Raw genomic sequence first — 24547 nt, forward strand, 5'->3', positions numbered from 1 at the left:
CCTACCTCTCACCTCCACAGCTGCAGCCATGCAGGAGTGTGAGCCCAGTGTGGTCTGATGTGCTGAGGTCTCAAGATGGGGAAACCCACTATTTATGAGGAAACTTCCCATTGTTAATATCAGCAATGCATTAAAAATCATTTTTTAAGCACGATGTGAGACAAGTTGATGCTTCTGTTTGGCAAATGTTGCTGCCACGACCTCCAGGATGCAAGGGCTCTGAGCAACCCCTTGCTTAGAGGCAGCGCGAGTTCCAGGGCCAGAGAACCTTCCAGCCCTGTGTCTGTGGCTGCGCTTCCCTCCCAAGACTTCCCGGCTCCCTTGTACATGGGAGGTGGGAGGCGGGAGGCCAGACCCTCTCCTTTCTGAGGTTCTCAGGAGCGGCCCCGCCTGCGGACAGGGGCTGTAATGGGGCCCCTGCTCCACGCTATCTCTCCAGAGGTGCCGGGCAGTCTGGGGGAGCCCGTCGGACTGGACGGTCTGCTCTGTGTCTGGGAATGGCAGGTCCGCCTGGGTGCCTGGGGGGGCGGCTCTCAGGGCTGCTGTCTGTGAGCACCTGGCTCCCGGCTCCCGGGGGTCAAAAGGCTGCGCTTTCAGCCTTTTCTGGGGCCCACTTCCTGTTTGGGAGAGAAAACAGCAAGACCCCCCACAAGAAATGTTCCTCTTCCTGCAGAGCCTTTTCTCGTTTCTGCTGGCTCTGGCTTGTGGGGAAAGGCCCATGTAGCGGGATCCATGTGGGGTTTCTCACACTCCTCTCTCTCCCCCTTGGAGCCCAGGAGGGGACCTGGGGCACGACAGCAAACCCCACCTTGCCAGCATGGTCAGTTCTGTCTTGGCAACAGGGGACCTATTTATTATCCCCTGCGGGGCTCCTGGCCTGCTTGGCGCCTCCTATCAGCCCCCAGGGCCTGTGGCAGCCGTGGGTCCTAGCACCATAGCCCCAAGGGTCCTCTAGACTGGGCCACAAGAGAGAAGTCCTTAACTGCAGCTGCTCACCCCAAGGCAGGGAGCCCCACCAGCTCGATCAATTGAATCTAACTTCTCTTAGGTGCCAGGCCCTTGCTCTGAGCCCAGCCTCTCCGTGCTCACCTCTGAACACAGGGAACTCGCCATGGCCTCTGGGCTAGGACAGTTCTGAGTGCCTGCTCCTGCAGAAAGCAGGCCCTGATGCCAGGAGTTCATGTCAAATTCTCATCAAGGGCAGGTGACTCAAACGCCACCTCAACTTGCGAAGATTCAACAACGTAAGCTACCATGCTTTGAATAACCTTTCCTACCAGATTTAATATACACTGGCTGGTTATAGGTTTAGGAATTAAGAATCAAAAGATAAAATCTATAACGTCACTACCTAGAGCAGGGCTAGGAGAATGATGAAAGGGTTATTGGTTGTGTTCATATCCAGCTCTGGGTAAACGCCCACCAGTCAGTTGCCTGAATGTCATCCCCTACGGCCGAACCCAGCTGGCAAATCCCTCCTCTCCAGGGCATACCTTCAAGTATTTCAATTATAATTCACCTTTACTGAGCTCCAGGTGAACTCATCTAATTCTCCTGATGACTCTATGAGACAGTTTACAGATGGAGAAACTGAGGCTCAGAGAGGACAAGTAACTTCCCCAAGGTTGTACAGCCAGTAAGGGCCGGAGCAGATATCTGAATTCATCTGGAGTCAGAACTGAAGTCTCCTGCAGATTAAACATGCACCATCTCTTCTCGTTCCCCTCACAGCAGCTGGATTCCAGACCATTCATCAGTCCCACTGTTCATTCATTCATTCTTTCTCATGTTCACTCATTCATTAAGTCACTCAAGTGACTTCATATTGATATTCCCGAGCTCAGGCTAGGTGCAGGGCAAGCTGATCCTATCTGTCCCCCACACGCGTGCCTGATCTGCCACACACAGGACTCCACCTGAGAACATGAACTCCATTTATTACAAAAGATAGGGTTATCACATTGTACTATCAACAGCCACAGCCCCTGCCAGACCTCCAAGGTCCAGAGAGGCAGCCTGGATGGAGGCCCCTAACAGCTCTCCTTTGACACCCCCTCCCCCAGCAAGAAAGTTCTGGGTGGGTGGGGGCACTTGACTGGGCCTTGGAGTGGTCCTGTGTCTATAAAACCAAATAAGTCCAAGGACCCCAGGCATATATACTAATATATATATGACATATATATATATATAAAAATATATATATATAAAATGTAGGCCACGGCTTCCCTTCCATGGAGTGTCGCTAAGGTGGGACCACCAACGCCCACGGTGGGAGAGAAGGAAGTTGTCTGTGGCAGGGACTGGGGTCTGCTCCCAGAGTCAGCACACACAGCTGCATCAGTTCGAGTGGCTGGTCAGCCTGGGCACCCAGGGTTGGGGGGTGGCGCCCAGTCCTGCCTAGCCCTGGCAGCTCTAAGCCACCTGGATCTGCAGGTCCTCGTCCTCGTCCAGGTCACTGGCTCCGTCCCCCGCCTCCTCGGCACCAAAGCGAGCGCTGCGGATCTTCCCAAAGAGGGGGGCATTCTGCTGCTGTCGGCGGAGCCTGTGGGGTGGGGTGACAGGCGGGTCAGAGACAAGCCTGATCCGCTGGTGCTGACAGCAGCTAAGCCTCCCCTAGAGCTTCCCGCTGCCAGGCACCAGACTGAGCCTTCCACAAACATTACCTCGTCTCACTTCATCCTTCCAGAAGCCCCCGAAGTGAGGGAGGTGCTCCTGTCACTCCCATTTTACAGATAGGGAAACTGAGGCACTAAGTCCCACAGACAGCAGCGAGCAGGGGCTGGGCTCTGAACTGGATGGCTGGCTCTGGAGTAGGTACAGGGGTAGGGGGGGATGGCTTGAAGAGGTGAAGCAGCCGGCTCAAGGTAAAGCGGCTGGGATTTGAACCCAAGCCAGGCTCCAAAGCCCATAGGAAGAGAGTCCAGGGGTGGGGGTTTTGAGTCCCCTACATCCCTAATGTCAGTGAGAAAGCCCTCCACTCTTGTTCTTCCCCACATTAAAATTCCTAAAGCCAAAATTTACGAGGCAGACTTGCCTCTAAGAAGAGCCAGTGGAGGAAATGCCCATCCCCCCTCCTCCCTGGCTCCCCGCGCCCACCCCCAGCAGAGTAGCCGCCTGGCTGCATCTTACTGGAAGGCATGAATTATTAACACGGCGGGGAGGGGCGCGGGTGGGGGCCTCCATTACTGCATGGTGATTTAGTGAGCTGTCCCCGGAACATTAAAGCACAAAAAGTTGGGAAATAAGATGAGGCAGCGGTCCTGGGCAGCCCAGCCCTCCCCGTGGAAGCACTTGAGAGCCTGGGCAGAGCCAGCCTGCCTGCCCATTTTGGGAGTTTATGGCTCCCAAAGAATGTGGCCAAGACTGCGGGAAGGCCCTGAGGCTAGGCGGCCTTGTGAGGGGCCCATGTGCTGGAGTGGGGGGGGCGGGGTGGGGGGAGACGGGGACGGGGTGGGGTGGGGGGTGGAGTGGGCAGAACTGGCCAGACACTGAGCCTGACTTGCACTCATGACTGGGCTCCTTGACGACACTTCATAGGCAACATCCCAAGCATCTGGGGAAACTGAGCCTTGGCTCCCCAGGTCACACAGCTATCAGGTCTGGCTCCACAGTCTGTGCTCTCAGCCACAGACACTCAGCACATATATAACAGTACACGCTCTGTAAATAAGGGCTCCGGTGGCAGATAGCCAGGGAGGCAATCTGACCTGATCACCCACCACCTGTGCGGTGGTGAAAGGACTTAACCCTCTTGTGCCTTAGTTTCCTGTTTGCCAGCCCCCTGGGGGTAGAAAAAAATTTTCCTTCCTGTCTCTCCTAGGAGCGTGGTTCTTAAAGCACAATGTTGTTGACCAGTCGCTAAGTCATTTCTGACTCTGCAACCCCATGGACTGCAGCACGCCAGCCTTCCCAGTCCTTCACTCTCTATCAGAGTTTGCTCAAACTCATATCCATTTAGTTGGTGATGCCATCCAACCATGGCACAATATCTGACCCCAATACTAAAGCTCTACTACTATTTGGCATTTATCACGGGCCTGGTCCTTTTATAAGCACAGATCGGCTCATTTAATTCCCACAATCAAGAAGTAATAAAAACTGTTATCAACCCCATGTTACAGATGACGAAACTCTGAAAAAAAAAAAGAGGTTAAGTAAGTGGCCCAAAATAACACAGCTACTTAGTGTCGAGCCAGAGTTCCCACCACCCAATCTTAGCAGCAGAGACTGGGCGCTGTCTATTCCATGAAATAAGAGGATGGAAGTAAGGGCCTGGCCTGGCACAGGAAATCAGTCTCAGGTGGAAGCTTGTGAAATGGGGCGGGGCTTGGACTAGACATTCTCTGACATACCCCAGCTCTAAGGGGAGTCCGGGGGAGAGAGCCACTCTCGGGGTGTTGGGATGGAGTGGGAGGCAGAGCATGCTGGGTGGGCCCCCAGACCTCCTGGTCCTCCCTCACTGAGGCAGATGGGTCCTGTCTGCAGCTGAGGGGTCCGGGCTACCATCAGGGCAGAGATCCCACAGACCCCAGCTGGTCCAGAGTCACCCCAGCCGGAGGACCTTGCGGGCTGCTTGTCCTTCTCATCAGAGACTGCCCAGATCCACCCGCCCTCCCTGCTGCCCCACGTTGGGCCTGACCTCTTTGGCTGCTCTCTCTATATCCGCTGGCTGCAGGACACAACTCCAAGGCTCCCAGCTGGTCTTACTTCCTGCACTCCCTTCCCTGGTTTCCGAGCCCTGGCCCTTCCTGCTTGAAGGGGACAGGATTCTGGCCCCAGGACATCCGGATCTCTTCCTTCCCTGTCTTCCCCTCTAGGCCCATTCGGCTGGAGCCCCGACCCCGACCCTGGGCCTCCCTGTGCTAGAAGCGCCCCTGCCCTGTTTGTGCATCCCGGCTGGGAGTCCTCGCCCCGGGGGCGGCACGCTGGGCCCACCTGGACTGCACATGTTCCAGCTGCACTTGCAGGTTCTCACTCTGCTCCGTCTGCTCATCCAGCGACCGCTGCAGCTTCCGCGCCTGGTTATGGGCCTCGTCCAACTGTAGGGTGAACGGGGCCGAGAGCATAGGAGTCACCTTGGGTTGGGCCAGCCTGCCCCGCCATCTGCTGAGGACCAGCCACTCCTGCCGTTCCTCTGTGAGAATGATCCTCCTCGAAAGCAATTCCTGTCTCTCCTTCGAGGCCTTTCAAATGCTATCATCTGAGGCCCAGCTCCTCCAGGAGAACATCCTTTTTTTGCCTCTTCTTGTGGCAAAAGAAGAGGCATCCTGTTGCCTCTCCCTTCCAAATCTACCCATCCTCCAACGCCCCAAGCTACTGATCCATCCATCAACCCACCTACCCGTATATTCCCATGAATCGGTCCATCTGACCATTCATCCATGGAAATATCCATCTGCCTATGGAGACATCCACCAACCCACTTACCATCCATTGATCTATTCAGCCACCCATTCATACTACCCTTGTGTCCTTCCACTCTTCCAAACCCGTCTTCCCATCTACCCATCCTTCTGCCCTTCTTTCCTTCGGTCCATTCACTCCTCCACCCACTGACAGTCAGCTGTCTACCTTTCCACTATCCACTCAGTCATCCACCTTTCCACATATCCATTCATCCACCCATCTATCTACCTACCCCTTCATCCATCCATCCATCCAACCACCCATCAGACATCTGTTGTTACCTCTCTCCCAACCATCTGTCCATCTAGCCCCTCATCCATCTGTTCATCCATCCATGGATTTATCCTTCTGTCCATTTAACCAACTCCACATCCACCCACTCATCCATTCATTAATCTACTCAACCACTCATCTACGTTATCTGTCCATTTCTCTTCCCATCTTCCTACCCACACACCACCTGTCACCCACCCACTCTCTCCTGAGTGCCTCCCGAGAGTCAGGCTTGTACCAGGCACTGGGGACCCAGCACGGAGCAACACAGGAGGGCCCTGCAGCTCCACCCCCACCGAGCCCAGCTGAGGTCTGCAGGCTGCACGCTGGGCCCTGCAGGTGCTCACCTCGTCCTCAGCCTGGGCCAGCTCCTTCTTGAGCTCTTCCACCCGCAGCCGCAGCTTCTTCACCTCGGCCTCGTGCTGCTCCACCCGCCGGTTGGCATGAGCCAGCTCCGCCACCTTCTCCTGGAACTGCTTCTTCAGTTTGCCGTGCATGTGCTTCAGGTCGGCCAGCTCCTGCAGGAGAGCGGAGATGGAGGAGGGCTCATGATGGGAAGTCCACGAGGTCAAGTGGTTCTGGGGGTACTGGAGTCCCTTCTCCCTGGAACCTCTCTGAAATGCCAGCAGTAGAGTTGGGGGAGGAGCTGGAGGCTAGAGGTGCCATCTAGTGAGGTGAGAAGGCCTGGGGGTGATGAGGGGGAGGTGGGTGGAGTGCTGGCTCCGTTCTGGACATGGAACTCTGGGGTGCCTGCTGGAGACGACGTGAGCTGTGCAGTAGGCTACTTGAGCTGAGTCTCATTTTCTGGGGAGGGACAAAGTCAGGGCTCTTTGATGTATAAATGGCATTAAAGCTCTGGGTCAGCTGAGGAGTGCGTTTCGGAAGCAAAGAGATCTGAAGCCAGAGTGGCTGGGAAGAAGATGAGCAGCCAGGAGAGGAGCTGTCCACACCTGAGCTCTGGGAGCTCTCTGAGCCCTCAGTCTTCACATCTGTGAAATGGCCTCTTGAATCCATTCTCTGTTCCATTTCCACCAACCTCAGCCTGGTCCTGGCCTCTATCGTTTCCTGCTGCCCCCAGGAAATGGCCCAGACGCCCCCATCCGCTTGCCTTCTCATCCATCTTCTACTTAGCAGCCAGTGAGCGCTCAGAGCCACAACTTGCTTGCACCTACCTCTCACTTTTCAAAGGTGGCTCAGGCCTCCTGCCTCACCTACCACATCCCTCTTGTCTGCTCCCCTCCAGCCACACCAGCCTCCCTTGTTCCTCCAAAGCTCCAGGTCCCTGTCACCATGGGACATTCATTCACATCATTTTCCAAATCTCCTGGAATCAGCCCACTGTCAATGTCTGCTCTCCCTGGAGACCTGGGCTTAAATGCCACTGCCTCAGGAAAGCCTCCCCAGGACCTGGGCCTCAGCCAGGTGGCCGGGCATCCCCTTTCCTCTCTCCCTGCCAGAGCCACGGAGCTGTGTGACCAGCATAAGCGTGTGACGGAGTGAGCAACGTCTATATCCCCCTCAGCTATCAGCTCTACAAGGGGAGGCCACGTCCCTCCTGTCTGTTCACAGCTGTGTCCCCACCACCTAGAACAAGGCCTACGCGCAGCTGGAGCTCAATAAACATTTGCTGGACCAATGAAAGGGCTGTTGAAAGGATTAACTGCTGTTGTTGTGTTTAGTTGCTCAGCTGTGTCTGACTCTTTGTGATCCCATGGACTGTACCCTGCCAGGCTCCTCTGTCCGTGGGATTTCCTAGGCAAGAATACAGGAGTGGGTTGCCTTTCCTTTTTCCAGGGGATCTTCCTGACCCAAGGATCGAACCTGCATCTCCTGGTTGGCAGGTGGATTCTTTACCACTACGTCGCCAAGTATTCTCCATAACACGGGCAAAAAGCACCAGCCTGGAGCCTGGCCTACAGTGGTACCCCACAAACCCAGCTATAATGGTGGTTATCACTGAGCCTGGCCTATGGCAGGTGCTGCCGCCAGGCAATCACCTCCTTGGTCTGTAGTTGTTACCTCAAGGGTCTCTGGCCCCCTGCGGTCTGGAGCTGGATGCCCAGGAGGTGGTCTGCCCCAGCCCTGGCTGCAGCCGCCTCACTACCCCACCTTGTTCTTCTCGAAGAGCGCAGCCTGGCTGGCCCGCAGGTCGCAGTCTAGCGCGCTGGCCGTCTGCCGCCGTCGCCGGGCCAGCGCCTCCTCCAGGTCCCCAACCTGCGCCCGCAGCTTCTTGTTCTCCCGCTCCAGGCCCAGTTTCTCCGTCTCCAGCCGCTCCCGGCGACCCCACTCAGCGGCGTTCTCCGCCTGCAGCCGCTCCATCTGCAACAGGGTGGGACAGCAGGAGGGGTCCACAGGGAGGGCCCCGGCACGGCCGAGTGGGAGGTTCCCCCTCACCACCTCCTCCAGCAGTTGTTTTGGCTCCAGGAAGCAAGTCCAGCTGCAGCAGCTATAATTAACCCGGGCTTATTTGACACGCACAGGGTGTGAGCCACAGAGGCCCACCCCTTGCAGACTGGAGCACCCAGGGCTGTGGCTGGTTCCTGTCCTCCTGTGAGTGAGTGACTGATGGAGGCAGGGCCCCCCGGGCGCCCCCAGACCCTGGGCCCTGCCGGTGGCCTCACCTCGCCCCTCAGCTCCGCCATCTTCCTGTCCATGCTGGAACGCGCACCCAGCTCATCCTCCAAGTCTTCGGACATGCGGCCCAGCTCGTCCTGGTGGGCCTCCTTCAGTATGCTGAGCTGTGTGATACAGCACAGGCTGGTTAGGTGAGGACCACCAGCTCCAGGGAGGGGTGGGTGCTGGTGCCAGAGGGCTCAGCAAGGAGCCTCAAGTGGTGCCCAAATGGGCCACAGGGTATTCAGAACAGACTCTGAATCTGAACGCATCTGCCTCCCCCGACATCTCTCACCTCCCTGATTATCATTCAGCCTCCCAGTGTCCATTCTTGGGTGCCCTCCTCCTGCCCCCTGACTTTCTCTCGTCAACCCATTTTCCACAACAGTAGCCCTTTTATCTTAAAATAAATAAATAAATAAAATAAACCCAGGGGAATTCCCTGGTGGTGCAGTGGTTAGGACTCTGAGCTTCCACTGCAGGGGACACACGTTCCATCCCTGGTTGGGGAACTAAGATCCTGTAAGTAGCCAGTCTGTGTGGCCAAAAAATATACTGATTAATTTTAAAAAGACACAGCCAATCATATCCCAACCCCAGGTTCCCTAAGAACCGACCTTTCCCTATGGTCCCACAAAGCCATCTCCGCTCAACCGCATCGCCCATCCCCCCCCCACCCCCCCAGAGCTCTCTGAGCCTCCTCTCTAGTCCTCCAATTCGCAAGCTCCTGTCCATTGCAGGCTTCACACTTGTGCTTCCCTCTGCTCGCTGCCCTCTTTCCGAGGTATCTTGAAGGGCTGACTTTTCTCACTCTCAGGCCTTGGCCTAAATGCCCTCTCCTCAGGGAGGCCTCTTCTGTCCTCCCTGCCTAGAAGGGGTGCTTCTCCATCCCCCCACCTCCCCAAGAACGTGCGCCTGGGAGACAGCATGTCTGTCTGCCCGCCTTTGTTTCCGTGTATGGCCTGGGCACCCTCAGCGAACACTGGCTGAACACACCCAGGGGATCTGAATGCAGGTCTGCCTGTGGGTGTGGGGCTGGTCACATCAGAATTGCCTGGGGTGATCTGAAATAGTACAGAGTCCCTGTTGTAGAGCAGAGAAAATTGTCAGAGGAATGCTCATTGCAATGGCATGAATGAACCTTAAATATGCAATGTTGATGGAAAAGAAAAACCCAGATACCAATGAGAATCTTTATAGTTATGCATCTGTAAAATTGCACAGTTGGGTCTCACATTTCTTCAAATGATTACACGATTTGAAAAGATTAAAAAGATTCCTGGACCTAAGCCCCAAAGATGCTGATTCAGGAGAGTGAGGGCAGGGTCTGGGAAGCTTTTTTTTAGGAGATTCCTTAAAGAGATTCTACTTAAAGACCAATTTTCCAGGGCAGTTTCAGGCTCAGGTCTGTGAGCTGCCCACCTTTGGGAAAAGCAGGGTGGCTGCGCCCCCTGGTGGCCATCAGGGTCAGCCCAGGGAAGCAGTAAGGGAAGCCCAGTCTGACCCCAGCATGCTGCTGCTGCTGCTGCTGTTGCTGCTGCTGCTGCTAAGTCGCTTCAGTCGTGTCCAACTCTGTGGGACCCCATAGACAGCAGCCCACCAGGCTTCTCTGTCCCTGGGATTCTCCAGGCAAGAACGCTGGAGTGGGTTGCCATTTCCTTCTCCAATGCATGAAAGTGAAAAGTGAAAGTGAAATAACTCAGTCGCGTCCGACTCAGTGACCCCATGGACTGTATAGCCCACCAGGCTCCTCCATCCATGGGATTTTCCAGGCAAGAGTACTGGAGTGGGGTGCCACTGCCTTCTCCGGACCCCAGCATGCAGGAGTTCCCAAACTGCAGGGGTGGAATTTCTTCTCTGCCACCTAGAGTCTCAGTTTCCTCATCTGTAAGATGGGGACACCAAGTGTGTTTCCTTGACTGCTGTGAGGCTCTAGCAAGATCTCGTACCCACTATGTGCCCAGTGAACATCCAGACTCCTTCCCTTTGTCTTGGTCTACAAGGCTGGTGGGATCCCCTTGCAATCTCATCTCTCACTAACTACCCTCCAGCCACACTGGCCTCTATTTCTTGAACCCACTAGGCTTGTCCTGGCCTCAGGACCTTTGCATTTGCTGTGCCCTCTGCCAGGAACTCTGCCTCCATCTCTTCTCAACGGTGGCTTCTTCTAATCACTTTAGGTCTTGCCTTGAATGTAACCCTCTTAGAGAGATCTTTCTATGACCCACCACCTCATCTCTCTGATTGTGTTTTGAATTTCACAGTTTCTGAATTTATCTACCTGGTTACTGTTGGTGTTCTCCCCACAACCCCTCGTCCACCTCCTGCCCCAGTTCACAGATCACCACATGGCATAGGGCTGGTGCTTGACAGTGAATGATTGAATTCCCCTCTTTCTCCCATTCCCACTGCTGAAATTCAATGACAACAGTACTGCTTTCTCCAGGAAGCCCACCCTGGTCTCCGAGACTCACTTGCTTGAGCATCTCCTGCTTGGTCTTGCTCAGTTCCTCGTACTTGATCTTCCACTGGCTGAGCTCTCCCTCCAGCTTCTCGATGTTCCTGCTCAGTGCCATTTTATCCCTGGGGAGGGGAGACGTGGGGGTGAGCCCACTGGGGCCCTCTGCTGAGTCCTCCAGTCCCTTCTAAGTCCAAGGCCAAGGTGTCGTGAGAGGTAATCTGTTCTATGCCGCTCCCCTGGCTCCCGGTGGTTTGCTGCATACCCCAGGCCTTGGCACCCCTCTCCCCTGGCTTCCGGTGGTTTGCTGCATACCCCAGGCCTTGGCACCCCACTCTGTGGCAGGAAACCTGGTTGTGCAATCTCCTGGAGCTGCACCCTCCACACAACTGCGGGAGTCCAGCCCCTGCTGTGGAGAGTGTCTGGTTCTCCAGGGCACCGGGCCCTGGGCTCATCCATCAAATAATATCCCCACTCCCCTCTATCTGTTTTATGCTGACTGGTGTGAACACACAGCTCTGCAGTCAGAAAAGCTGGAAAGCACTTTCTGGGACTCTCTGAAGGAGGAGTCCCTTCTTGTCACCATCACTGGGTGGGAGCCCCATAAACTGCTCTCACGCCCCCTCACCCTTCACTCTGCCCTGAGTGTGCAGGAGGCGCCGTGGCTATTTGGCCACATGCAGTGTTTCATGACCAACCCCCACACCACGCTGGCCTCCCATTCTGAGAGTTTAGCATTACTTTACATTTCAGTTAGTACAACAGGTTGATTTTTGTTCACTGTGCTTAAACAGAAATGCAGCGTCTCAGTTCTGGAGGCTCCAAGTCCAAGACCGAGGTGTTGGTTCCACGGGAGGGCTGTGAGAGGGCATCTGTTCTATACCTCTTCCCTGGCTTCTGGTGGCAATATCTGGCGCTCCTTGGCTTGCAGGAGCATGGCCGTGATCTCTGCTTCTACCTTCACAAGGGCACTGCGTTGATTTTTAAAAGATTTCTGTGTGTAGTTATCTTATGCCATCTTTGTGTTTAATTTCCAGATGGAAAAGGGGGTGTTACTAAATATTCTCCATGATCAGGCAAAAATGACCAATCAAGGTCACTGGTGACCTCCGAGTCCTAAACCCACTGGTCAGAGCTCAGTCTTCCGACTTGACCAGCTGACTGCTCCCTCATCCACGAAATGGCTCCTCCTGCTTCCTCTTCCCCCTCACTGGCTCCCTTCTCCTGTATCCTTTGCTGCCTCCTTCTTCCTCTGATTCTATAGCTGGTGGGCTCCAGGGCCCCATCCTTTGACCTCTGCCCTATCCACTCTCACCCCAGCTCATGGTTTTCAGCATCATCTATTCGCTGATGACTCCTGAATTTCTACTTCCAGCCCAGACCTGTCTTGTGAACTCTATAGACTCATTCACGTCCCCAAATGCCTTCCTGCTGAATCAAGCTCAACATGTCCAAAACCAAACTCCCAGCTTCCACCCTCAGTCCCTGTATCCCTCCTTCCCTGCTAAGATTTTTTGCCCATGGCACTCTCCCTGCACGAAGGCAGGGATTGCTGGTCTCATGGATAACTGTATCCTCACCGAGCACAGTGCCTGACCCAGATCCCTGACACATATTAATTGCATTAATTTTAAAAAGCCCTCATGTTGGGTCCTTGGGTACAGTACCACTGTTCTCAAGTCCCGAGAATCAATGGGACTCAAAGGGGAAGTCCCATTCCCTTTCATTGAGTCTCAACTTCTGTGACACGGACTTTGATTCTGTGATTCCGAGGAGGCCCTGGTATGGCCTGGCCCACCCCCTAGCCCCTGCCTGCCTCCCGGGACTCACTCTCGTTCCTTGAGCAGCACCTTCTGGGACTCATCCAGCCGTAGCCGCAGGGCGGTCAGCTTGGAGGCATCTTCCTCGACGGTGGTGTCCTCCCAGGGCAGGCGGCTGCGCTCCTGGCGGCCTGAGCTGCCCCGTGGGGCCCCAGCCCCTGCACTGCGCACCTCCCAGCAGCCCTCAGGCTCCTCTGGTCTGCTCTTCAGCAGGCTCTCCACCAGCTCCAGCTCCTGCGGGGACCCAGGCAGAGGTTGGACTAATGATCGCTGAGCCCTCACCCTCTTGGCCTTCATCATAGCCTCTCCCAGGTCCAGGGTCTGGCATCAGCTTGGTGGGTAACTGTGGGCAAGTCACACAGTCCTCTGGACCCCCGTTTCCTCTTCTGCTGCCTGCCTCTCCACCCCTGGAGAGGGAGGGCCACACCCTCCCCCTTCGCTGCTTAGAACTGCACAGAGTCAGCCACTCAGATTCCCTGAATCCTGGAAGATCCCCCAGAAGAGGTGGTAAGCTCTCTGCTGCTGGAAGTATGCAAATATTTGGTGGGACACTGATGAATGCAGAAGCAGGGATTCCTACAAGGAATAAGGACTAGATTCCCTCAAAAGGGATTCCTGCTCAAAGATCCCACTTTTCAGTGGGATCACCTGAAACATGATAAGTGACGTGGTAAAAGATGCATGGACTTCCCTGGTGGCTCAGTGGTAAAGAATTTGCCTGCCAGTGCAGGAGACTCAGGTTCAATCCCTGGACTGGGAAGATGCCCTGGAAAAGGCAATGGCAACCAACTCCAGTATTCTTGCCTAGGAAATCCCATGGACAAGGAGCCTGGCGGGCTACAGGCCATGGGGTCACGAAAGAGTCAGACACCACTGAGCGACTATGCCACAACAGTGAAAGATACACAGGAAGGCGGCCTCTGGCGCAGAACCAGCTCCCAGACAGAAAGCGGTGAGGGTCGGTTAACTCAGCCCTGAGCCCTCTTCCTCCCTGCCAGCCTCCTCTTCCCTGCTGCCCTTGTCTGCCCCCTAGCCTGCCTCTGACCACAGACCCAAGATGCCCATGGCCTCTGTCCCAGCCTGGCTTCTCCCACAGTCATTCCAGATGAGTTTGGGCTGGTCCCTTCCTCGACTGACCTTCAGTTTCCCTATCCAGACTAGGACAGTGGGCCTGAGGGGTGAAATTTTATTCCTCTTATATCTCAGACTGTCTGGGTGGGGGCCTCTGAGGCCATCTGGTCCAAAGCTCCAACTCCCAACTGAGGAACCAGGGAGGGAAGAAGGGGATTGCTGGAGGGTCACAGAGCACAGACATGGCTGGGCTGGAGAACAAACTCAGGCTGCATCCTTCGAGCTCCTGCTGCGGTACCTGCCACCTCCATAACCGAACACGGAGAGGACAGGAAGTGTCTGAGGCTGGCTGATATACAGAGGCTCATCCTCTGCCCCAAAGAAGAGCAAGAAATGTCACCTGCAAGCACCAGTCAGGCCCTGGGGAAGAGGGCTTCAGCCACCAGGAGGCAGCAGTGCCCACTCTAGCCCACAGGTAGGAGAGGGGAGGGGGCATTGAAGAATCTTAGGAGCTGGCGTGACTGGGGATGGAGCTGGGAGCAACCTGAGCCTGGATTCGGTCCTTAGACGGCCTTCAGGTGAGTCTTGCTTGTTCAGGGGAGGCTGCCCTCCTCACATATGATTAATGTTCCAGATAGCCTAATTATTATCACCATGGGCTGAGAAGCTCATCTGGGGTCAACTCCCAGCGACTCCAGTCACCAGCTGGGAGCCACTGGTAATTAACCTCTCAGCGCCTCAGTGTTTTCATTTGTAAAGCCAGTATTTCCTGGGTTGCCCTGAGAATTAACTAGGTAGTGTGTATGCAGAGTCTAGCATTTTGTAAGGGTGCCCATGGAACGACGGAGGCTTTGCCCAGATTTACCAAGCACTCCCAGCCTCTCGCTATTTGCACAGAATTTCCATCACCTGTAATGCATTCCTGCACTTTTCACCATCAATTTCTCCTATCTCAGCTCAAATAGGACGGCTTCTAGAAAAGCTGCAGTGAAGCTCCCTCCTCAGAGCCTGGCTCAGGGACCTCCTTCTGTGCTTCCATTGCCCTGACACCCGCCCCTCCCTCAGCTTTGATAGACACCTGTTAAAATGTTTACTCCTTTCTCTAAACTGACTAAATGAACGGATTCAGCTCTGGGACTAATGGATGCCTTGGAGGTAAGTTCTTACAACCTACTCCTGCTCAGAGAGGATGATTTGTTGGTTTTGTTGATTACTCAGGTATGGGACGGAGAAGGCAACGGCACCCCACTCCAGTACTCTTGCCTGGGAAATCCCATGGATGGAGGAGCCTGGTAGGCTGCAGTTCATGGGGTCGCTAGAAGTCGGACAAGACTGAGTGACTTCCCTTTCACTTTTCACTTTCATGCATTGGATTAGGAAATGGCAACCCACTCCAGTGTTCTTGCCTGGAGAATCCCAGGGACGGGGGAGCCTGGTGGACTGCCCGTCTATGGGGTCGCACAGAGTCGGACACGACTGAAGTGACTTAGCAGCAGCGGCAGGTATGGGAGCGGCGGGACCACCATAATCAGGGACACTCTGCCCTTGGGGTCTGTGGGAGGAAGGTAACCTGGGGCCCTGCAGGGCAGAGCCTGAATCCCAGAAGGTGTGATACCTACCCACGTGCCAGGGGCCCTTACTTCCCTTTCTGAGCCCTACAGCTACCGCTCCCGCCCGGGTCAATCAGCCCCTCCCACTTCCGGATCCCAGCGCGAAGGCCCCGCCCGGAAGCCCCGCCCCTCGCCGCGCACCTGGCTGCCCTGCGGTCTCTCGCAACCGGATCCGACGTCCCGCACCGGCACCGGCTCCTGTTCCCTTTCTGGCTCCGTCTCGGGCCCATCGGGAGTCCTGTCCGCGGTCCCCCGGGCGCCCCGCAGCCGCGCCAGCTCGCGACCCCGCGCCTCGCACTCGCCCTGCGCTTCTTGGCGCTCACGCCGAGCGCCCGCCAGCTCCTTGGTGAGCGCGTCGAGGCGCTGGCGCAGCTGGCGCACCTCCTCGCGCGCCCGGTTGCGCTCGGCGCGCACCTTGCTCCACTTCTCGCGCCAGTTGGCGGTGCAGTCCGACCACCAGCGCATGGTCTTCTCCATCTGCGCCGCCCGCGCGCGCGCCTCCTCCAGCTCCCGCAGCCGCAGCTCCTCGCGGCTCTCCCAGTCCCCGTCGGCCAGCAGCGCGGGCGCCGGCGGCATGGGCAGCGCAGGCGGTGGCCCTGGCGAGGGCGTGCCGCTGGGAGGAGTGGGTGGAAGCGAGTCGGCTGGCCCCATGCGCTCGGGCGACGGGCTGCCCAGGATGGTCAGGAGGCTGCCCTTGGACAGCTGCGGGGACTCGGCCAGCCGGGGGCTTGGCCCGTGGCTCATGGCGTGGCCGCGGGGGGCGGGCAGGCTCGTGGGTGCTGGGCTGGAAGTCCCGGACTCAGAGGCGGCGTGGGGGACACGTGGCAGACGCGATATCACTGTGCATGATGGCCACTGCTACTGGGTGCTCCCCGGGCTACGGGGAGGGGGACGCTCCCTCCGACCTGTGGGAGAACACAACCATTATTTGGAGGTCGCCACCAACTGCCCATATCCTTAAGCTCAGCCACGGGAAGCAAAGGGAACGGCATCACCGGTAGAAGGAACAGCATGGCAAAGGTGGAAGGAGTGCAACTGGTCGCCTCCAGGAGCCCCAGGGAGGCTGGAATGGTGAGCCAGGGCCTGCAGCTGCTTCCTCACTGGCCTCCAGATAACCCCCTTGAGTCCCTTCACCCTGGAGCAGCCACCGCTGATCTGAAACCTTAATCTGCTGTCCCTGACCTTCAGGTCCCATCTCTCGCATTGAATAGCTTATACTGCTCTCCACCTGGAATGCCCTGCTGCCAGGAGTCCCCTCCCAGCCTCTTCCTGTGCTGGGCTGACTCTTCCCATCCTTAAAACTTAGGTGAAATAGTGTCTTCTCCAAGAGGTTTTCCGGGACCCTTCAGGCCAGGTGGTCAGCCCCTGCCCAAGTCTCCACCAGCCAGCCTCACTGTACTATTTTTCTGTGTCTCTGTGAGCAGCCCATCTTCACCCCAGGCTGTGAGTTTGCTGAGGGCAGGGGATGGCTGGCTCTTGGTCTTTGTCCCAGCACATGATGACAATAATAATGACATTTATGGAGGGCCAACTACAGGCCATGCCTATGTGAGCTATCCTCTCAACAGACTCGAGGGCAGCTATAGACATTTACTGAAGAAGGGAGACTCAGCAAAAGTAAGCCCTGGAGTTGATCCAGATACACCATCCAGAAGTCCAAACACTGGCGTGGGTCTGGTGAATACATGCACGCACTGGTGGTATGATGGAAGTAAGCTGGGGTTTAGATGGTGGAGCTATGCAGTGTGGTGAGGTGTCCCCCCATGCCGACTACTGAGCTCTGCTGTTCATTGGCCACATCTTTTTTAAAATAAGTGAGACACATGCCCCGCTCTGTCCCCAGCCTGCCACACTCTCCCTCAGAGTGGCTTCATGCTGACCACCGACAGCTCCTTGGGCTATCTCATACTTCCTTCCCCATTCAGCTGGGCCTAACCCTCAGAGCCTCACTGCAGCCCCTAAGACCTGCCCTGATCGTTATTCCTTCTTTTTCCAGGTGACCCATCAGGGTACTGCTGGTGGGACTCTCAGCATCCTGGAAAAGTGTCCCAGTACTGTCTGGCTGTGTCCCTTCATCAGTCTTTTCCAGCCTCTAAGCCCCCCACTTGGCAGCACATCTAATGTCACAGTTTATGGTAAAAAGAGGAGCTGTCAGGCTGGCACTCCCTCCTTGTCCTGCCTTTAGCCCCACAGCTCCCTCCTCTCTGCCCTGAAGAGGATGGGGGGCTCTCCCCTCCTTGGGTCAAAGGCCCCCCCATCCAGCTTCTCCCACCCCAACCAATGATCCCCCTCCAAGGAGCCTGCTCCCTGCTGAAGTCTCTCCTGGCACTTTCACCTCCCTTCTCTGTCTCCTCCCTTTCCAGGCCCATCCAGAGTGGGCCACACTTGCTGTCTCCCCCTCCGTGCACCTCCTTCACCCTCTCTCATCAAGCCTTACCAGCCTGGCCTCCAGCCCCCCTGCCCTACCCTCTGGGCATGTCTCAACTCTTGCAGGTATGCCCTCTCTAGCTCTGGGCACCTTCCAGCCCTCCTTTCTTGCACCTCATCCTTCCCAGGATGTTCTCTGGGTTTTCCTCCTATTCTCCAGCAGTCCCCCATTAGCCTCCCTAGTTGGCAACCTGGGCTCATCCCTGCAGTGCTGGCATCACCCCAGTCCCGGCCTCCTTCTTTCTGGCTGCCCCTGCCTAAGCCATCTCTCCACGTCCGCAGTAACCCCCAGTCTCTCTCCCAGCCTGGGCTGCTCTCCAGAACCACTCACATGTCCCTCAGACAACTCAGACTCAGCTTGGTTGAATGGGACTCCCTGTCTCCATTCCCCCCCAACTGGAGCCTCCTTCTGGATGCCCTCTCTGGGAGAAGGGTGCTTCTTTACTTCTTCACCTTGTGGGGAATATCCTGGAATTGGCTTTCTCTCCACCTCCAAGTCCTGCCAGTCTGTCTGCCACACACCACAGGGATCCACCTACCTTCCTCCTCAACCTGTCAAGGCCACCATCACTTCCCACTGGGGAGACGGCAGCCACCACTCTCCCTGTCCCATCCCCCTGTCCCCTTTTGCCTCCTTCAAATCCATCCTCAAGAGCAGCAGCCAGAGTGAGGTTTTAAAAACACAAACCGGATCGTGCCAGTGGCCACCACCTTTGTCATTACCAGTAGCTGTGACCCCTCCCCTCCCTACAGTCAATTCCAAACTCTCTCTCAAAGGCTCCAACACCAAAAACGCATCGATTCCCCCGCTTGTTCACTGTCCCCACTGCCCACCCTGTCTCTTCTCTCCTTGCTACACCCACCCAAACGCCCTCAGGTTTCCAGCTACCGCACTCGTTCTTGTCTCTCCAGGCAGAGCCGTCTCTGGTTGCTTTCACTGCTCTGCCTGCTCTTGCCTTCACCCGTATAACCAGGCATCACAGGTTTTCCACCACTGTGGACCAGTGTTCATTTAAATTAATGACTATTGCAGTCACAGTTCCTTAGCATGGTTCAGTGATCCTACTATTGGCCTGGCCAAAAAGTTTACTTCAGTTTTTTCCCCTAAGATGTTATGGAAAAACCAGAACAAAACTTTTGGCCATTCCAATATATTTCTCCAGTGCGCTTGCCCTTAGTTTATCGTCTGTCTTCCTTCACCAGGCAGCAGCTCTAGTCTCTGCTCTGTCATCAATCTCATGTAAACCACTGCCCCATATGGGGCCTCAGTTTCCCCCCTGGTAGAGGGGTAAGGGAGGCCAGGGCTTCTAGAGCAAGAAGTCCTTCAGATTCACCTGGACATTAGCTTAAAATGCAGTTCCTGGACCTCACTCCTCAGAGAATCATGTTCAGTAGGGATTTGCATTTTAACCATCCAAGCGTGGGATATTTTGAGTAACTGGTGATGCTGTGTCACCACCCATAGTTCCATATGTACAAACATGTCTATCTCCACCCCAACACCTGCACAGACTAGGTTACACCCCCAGACACAGCCCTCTGGGCTTAGGTTTCAGTTCCCTGTACACCCAACTCCCCAAGGGATCCCTGGAAGGCTGAGTACCCACTGTGACTATCTTTGCACCTGTGCAATGAGGTGACTGGCCTAGATCCCACGTGCATTCACAGAAATGTGCACACTCAGACACATAAGCAATCCCATACACGTAAATATAAAGTCATGGGCAGGCACACACATACAGGGAGGTGGCCCCATAGGCACACACAACAACTATGTATATGTTCAGAGAGATGCTTCCTTGTAGATACAGAGTCACAGACACACCTGAAGACATACATATGCCCACACGGATACACACAGAGACACGCAAAAATACATACTCATCCCTGAGACAGGCAAATGCACACACGCATATACACAAACACACGAACGCATACACAGACACTCGCAGTCCTCTTCGCCCCAGTTTCCTGGCCCAGCTCCACATGGAGAAGCTCTTGGAAAAGAAAAACAATGTGAGAGCCTGCGGGGGAGGGGAAGGAGGCAGGAAATCTGAGTGCCAGTCCGGTGGCCTCGCTAGAGGCCAGAGCTGTGCTGGGAATGGGGGGTGGTGAGGCGGGGGTCCCTGGGGCCAGGCCCCTGTCTCCTGGGCCCTTCCTGCAGCCCCTAAACCCAGAGGGCGGCAGGGAGGGGACTGCTGCCACATCCTCTCCGCCTCTGGGAGCTGCCAGGCGTGAATGGGGCTTGGGGAGGGGTGGCCCGCTCCTTCCAGGAATCCCAAGCCTGTCGTGCAGGGCCAGGGCGGGCGCCACCCAGGCCCCTAATGGCTTCCAGGCACCCACGCTTAAGGGAGGGGTGGGGGGGACTGGGGGAGGAGGGGGGTCAGAGAGGCTCTGGACAGGCCTCCTGCCTTTCTTCCTGCAGGCCCAGGTCCCCTGAAGGGTGTGTGTGCACACATGTGTAAATGGATGGGGGTGGGGGGTCCCAAGGTTGGTTTTCTGGAGAAGCCCACCCCTGGACACACCAGGAACCCTGCCTCACACTCAAAGGCAGCCTAGCAATGCTTCCCCTCACCTCTACCCCCACCCCACTGACATAACACAGCCTTAGGGGCAGACGCACACACACCAAGCCCTGGTAACATACACACTCACCAAGAGAGATGCAGCATGGAGGTTCAGCTGGCAGTTGTAGAGACTGCCTCCCACTGCCTACCCCGCCTGCCCTTCCTCGCCAGGCTCAGTGTCTTCCCTGGGGTGTGCGTATGTGTGTGGGGTGGCCTCCTGATTCCTGCAGTGTGTCACCACTCCCCATGGAGCAGGTGGAGGAGGTACCAGCCTCCACAGGCCCAGAAAGTCCTTCCCACTCACCCTCCCCTCTCCTGTGCCCACCCCCCACCCCCAGCACCAGCCAGACGGGTCTATTCCTGCTCAAACCCTCAAGATCTCTGCTCAGCCTGATCCCCTACTCAGGATGCCCAGCTCAGACTCTGAAACCCCACCCATCCTTCAGGCTCAGTTCCACCACCTCCCGGAAATGCCTTGGTCTCCCCAGCCCCACTCTGCCAGGGGAGTATATCCCCACAGCCTTCCAGAACCAGACCTGGCCAGCTGCCCTCTCTCCTCTTGCAGTTCAGTCCTCCCCCAACCCAGGCAGGACACCTGTGCCACCCGGAGCCACTAGCGCAGGCCCTGCACACAGGAGGTGCTCAAAGTTGGCTGGTGGGGTGGAGAGCAGAAAGCAGAACCATGGCTTCACATCCCCTTAACTGGGTAGCAGAGCCACCTGGGAAGGCTTCCCATGTGGCACTAGTGGTAAAGAACCCACCTGCCAGTGCAGGAGATGTAAAAGATGTGGGTTTGATCTCTGGGTTGGGAAGATCCCCTGGAGGAGGGAATGGCAACCCACTCCAGTATTCATGCCTGGAGAATCCCATGGACAGAGGAGCACGGTGGGCTTTGTATGGCCCATAGCGTTGCAAAGAGTAGAACACCACTGAAGTGACTTAGCAAGCATGCACAGGTCCGCATGGGACTCAAGGGCTCCTGAACCCCAGCCCCACAGTCATCCTCACTCCTCCAGGCAGCTGCTGGCCAGGACAGGAGAATGTTTTGATTGGATATTTGCCTCAGGCAAGGCCTTCATCAGCCTTGTCTAGGCAAAGTGACTGGTGGCTCTTGCTTCTAGTGGACCTGTTTGGAATGTTCTTTCTCCTTTCTCTAGCAGTACCTCCTACACATCCTTTAGGACCTACCCCTGGGTAACGATCCCCTGGGTAGCCTTCCCCAACCTCATACACAGAGTATGTTAGTGCTCCCAAAATGGCACCTCCTGTTCTTCAGCAGTGGCCACACTGAGAAACCACAAGGGCATCCTGGACTCACTGGCTGTCAGCACAGGGCCCACCATACAACAGATGCTGCATTAATGCTTCCCAGGCTGATGGGTGGAAGATGGACAGCTAGGGGTTCCCCGTAATCAGGGAGGGTTGCACCATTCTAAGGATCAGGAGTCACTTTAGGGTCAGGCTCTGAGACAGGGGTGTCAGAGCCTGTGGCCAAGGTCAAAGTCAGAGGTCATCTCATGGCCAGGTCAAGGATCAGGCCTCTTACCTGAGGGGGTCTGACTCGCAGGGGGACAAGTTTATTTTGTCCTTACTGTGTTTTGATGGCTCATATCTAGTGAAAAGAGTAAGCAGTGCTGAGGCCTAGATGGGGCCCAGCTTAGGGGGCTGGGGTGGGTGTGGGATGGGATGGGATGGCCCAACTCCTCCCTCCAGCTCAGAAACCCTCTATAACCTCCCAGAACCTTTCAGGTGGGGCTGTGGGGCTGGCCTGTGGCCACAGGCCTGGCTGTGGGCAGGGAGCAGAGCCCAGCAGGAAACCACAGAGGACAGCCTGATTGGATAAGTGCAGGGCCCAAGGCTGGTCTGCCCACAAACTGGGCACTTGTCCCTCTGACCTGTCACCCGTGTTCCCGTCACTGGACCTCCAGGAGAGGAGAGGGAGGCAAGCTGAGCCTGTAGGCTGAACCTGAGCCCTGGGGGGTAGGCACCCCTAATCCGTTCCCAGGTACCTCCATCTCAGAGAAGCCAAAGATATCCTGGACCACTAACCATAACTCGTTTTTTTACAAATGGGCCACCTGAGATCCAGAGGTACAGCTATTGGTCCCCATCAAGGACCAGCAGCAAAATTGGGTGTGTTTTGGCGGGGGGTGAGGGGGGGGGGCGCTGGATTGCTAGGATTGGATGCCTCCCCTTCTGGATCCTGATTACCTGAGGGGCAAGGTGCCCCTGGGACCACCTACACCATGGGGTCCTCAGTCATCAGGCCAAGCAAAGCTGGGAGAGGATGGGAGGTTTTCATGGGGTGGACCCCAGCCCCGGGGCTCTGAGCAACTCCTTGAACTATACACTCTAGTACAGTGGACTTCTCAGGAGCCCCATCTGTACCTCTGTGACGCTGTTTGATACCTGCAAGGCCACGCCCTCACTGATGCTGTTTTCTTACTTGTAAGATGGAGAGAGGCACTAACAAGATACCTAAAAGCTTTGTCCAACCAGTGGGCAGAATCTGTGCCGACACGAAGTTATCCTACCTCCCCAACAGCCCTACATAACCCACACTTAAGACAGAGAAACTGAAGCCACGGTGGGGAAGGAGGCTTGCAGGACATCACCAGTTCTCACAATCGTTAATAGTGGGACAACGGAGGCCCACTCCCTTCTCCTGACACTAAGCCGTCGCTCCACCTGTCCCAACTCCTTCCAGAAATTCCCTTTCTGCCCTCCCATGACCACTAGTCGCCTAAATCCTCACTTCCTCTCCCCCTCCCCAGCACAGCCGCGGCGGGATGAGGGAGGAGGGTCTCCCGGCCCAGCAAGACGCGGTCCCGCCCACCCCGCCGCGCGGCCCCCCATTGGCAGCCACCAGGGGCGCCGTGCTCCGATTGGCCCGCGCCGCCCGTCCGTCCCGCATTCGCCATGGTGACCACGTTGGGTCCCCCGGGAGAGGTCCAAATTCCGCCCCCACCCGCCGCCGCCGCCGCCCCCCTGGGGTCTGGCCCCAGCCCGCTGCTTTTCAAGGGCGGCCCTGCTCTCCCCCCTCCCCCAACTCCTGAAGCCCCTTCCACTCCTGAGGCTGGGGCTCCGGAGGTAGGGGAGCCTGCGGAGGGGGCTAGGAAGTTCTGCTCGGAGTTTGGGGGTTGCTGCGGACGCGGGAGCTCCCGCTGCTCCTCTTCCAGCACGCCCCGCAACTTAACCCCTTCCCTCCCGCTGAAGGTTCCTGGCCTGGAGGGAGTTCCCCGGGACGCCGTGGCTTTCGGCCCCCTGCACTACCGCCCCCGCTCACCTCGGCCGGCGACCAGCGGGCTCCGGACGTCCGATCCGCCGCGGCTGGGCGGAGCGGGCACGGGGCTTGCTGCGGCCGCCGCCGGGAGGGCCGAGGGAGGGCCGCGGAGTCTCCTCCTCCCTCCCGGGGGGAGGGGAGAGAGGAATCGGCGGGGCGGGGGCGGCGGGGCCCGGGCGGGATGCGGCCCCACTCTGACCCTGGCCCGAAGAGTTGGTTGGGTGGGGGACCCGTGCCTAACTTTGGGGAGAGGGGCGCGGGCTGAGTTGGTGGGATCGCCACCGAACGGGCCGGACCCCGACGGAGGCCCCACCGCGGCGTTGGGCCTAGAGAAGGGGGAAGGAAGGCCGGGTCTGGGGGCCCCGTGGGGTCGGCTTTCCTGCCTCATGTTTCCCTGAGCGGCAATGACGTACTAGGCGCCCAGCAGCCGAAGTGGGCACCGTCTGTCCCGGGCTCTGCACGTGCAGCTTGTATACCAAGCTTATATACTTTTGTTACCTACATTCTTCCCAGTGCTAGCTCTGCCACCGAGTGGATGCGGAGCAGCAAGTCCCTGCACCCCATCGGGCCTCAGTTTCCCCTTTGTGCAGCAGAAGGATGGACCACAGTATCCTCGCGCATGTTGAGAAGCGTGGTGGAGCCGGGTGGAGGTTTTCTCAGATGTGCCAGGGTGCTTCCTGCGCAGAGCCGGCCTCGACTGGCTAGGGGAGGGGTGGGGCGGTCCCACGCAGTTACCTTGAGGGGTACTTGCGTGCGCCCTGTCACTTTGGGGCTTCCTCCCTTGAGAGTGAGTGTCTGTGGTTACTTCGAGAGAGGGGGAAGCGGTCGCCGTACAGTCCTTCTTACCACATCCTGTCCCCTGGAAGGCCGATGAGGTGAATTCGTGTTAAAGGAGGACCAGAAGTTCAGAGTTGTGGTGGAGGGAACCTTGCTGTATTGAGTCTTTACGTGGAAGAAACTAAAAATAAAGAAGATAAATTAGTTTGAATTGATAATTAACAATAGAGGCATATGTCTGT

The 24547-nt window shown here is 56.7% G+C and overlaps 1 protein-coding gene across 4 annotated transcripts; it reads right to left on the reverse strand.

Moving 5' to 3' along the window:
• Nucleotides 1-1917: 1917 nt before the first annotated feature.
• On the reverse strand, nt 1918-24194 carry CCDC102A (coiled-coil domain containing 102A). Of its 4 annotated transcripts, none has more exons than XM_042231694.1 (9): nt 24031-24194; nt 15393-16156; nt 12581-12804; nt 10767-10875; nt 8301-8417; nt 7789-7998; nt 6027-6197; nt 4936-5039; nt 1918-2542 (listed from the first exon to the last, which is right to left on the reverse strand). In XM_042231694.1, the coding sequence occupies exons 2-9, from the start codon at nt 15993-15995 to the stop codon at nt 2413-2415; spliced, it is 1668 nt and encodes a 555-aa protein (XP_042087628.1). In that variant the 5' UTR covers nt 15996-16156; nt 24031-24194; the 3' UTR covers nt 1918-2412. The 4 variants fall into 4 exon arrangements, with proteins under 4 accessions (XP_042087628.1, XP_027833674.1, XP_042087629.1 ...); XM_027977873.2 differs by lacking the exon at nt 24031-24194 and adding an exon at nt 23532-23592; XM_042231695.2 differs by lacking the exon at nt 24031-24194 and adding an exon at nt 20334-23592.
• Between the last annotated feature and the right edge of the window lie 353 nt (nt 24195-24547).

The sequence above is a fragment of the Ovis aries genome, chromosome 14 (assembly GCF_016772045.2).
Source record: "Ovis aries strain OAR_USU_Benz2616 breed Rambouillet chromosome 14, ARS-UI_Ramb_v3.0, whole genome shotgun sequence".
Lineage (NCBI taxonomy): Eukaryota > Metazoa > Chordata > Mammalia > Artiodactyla > Bovidae > Ovis > Ovis aries.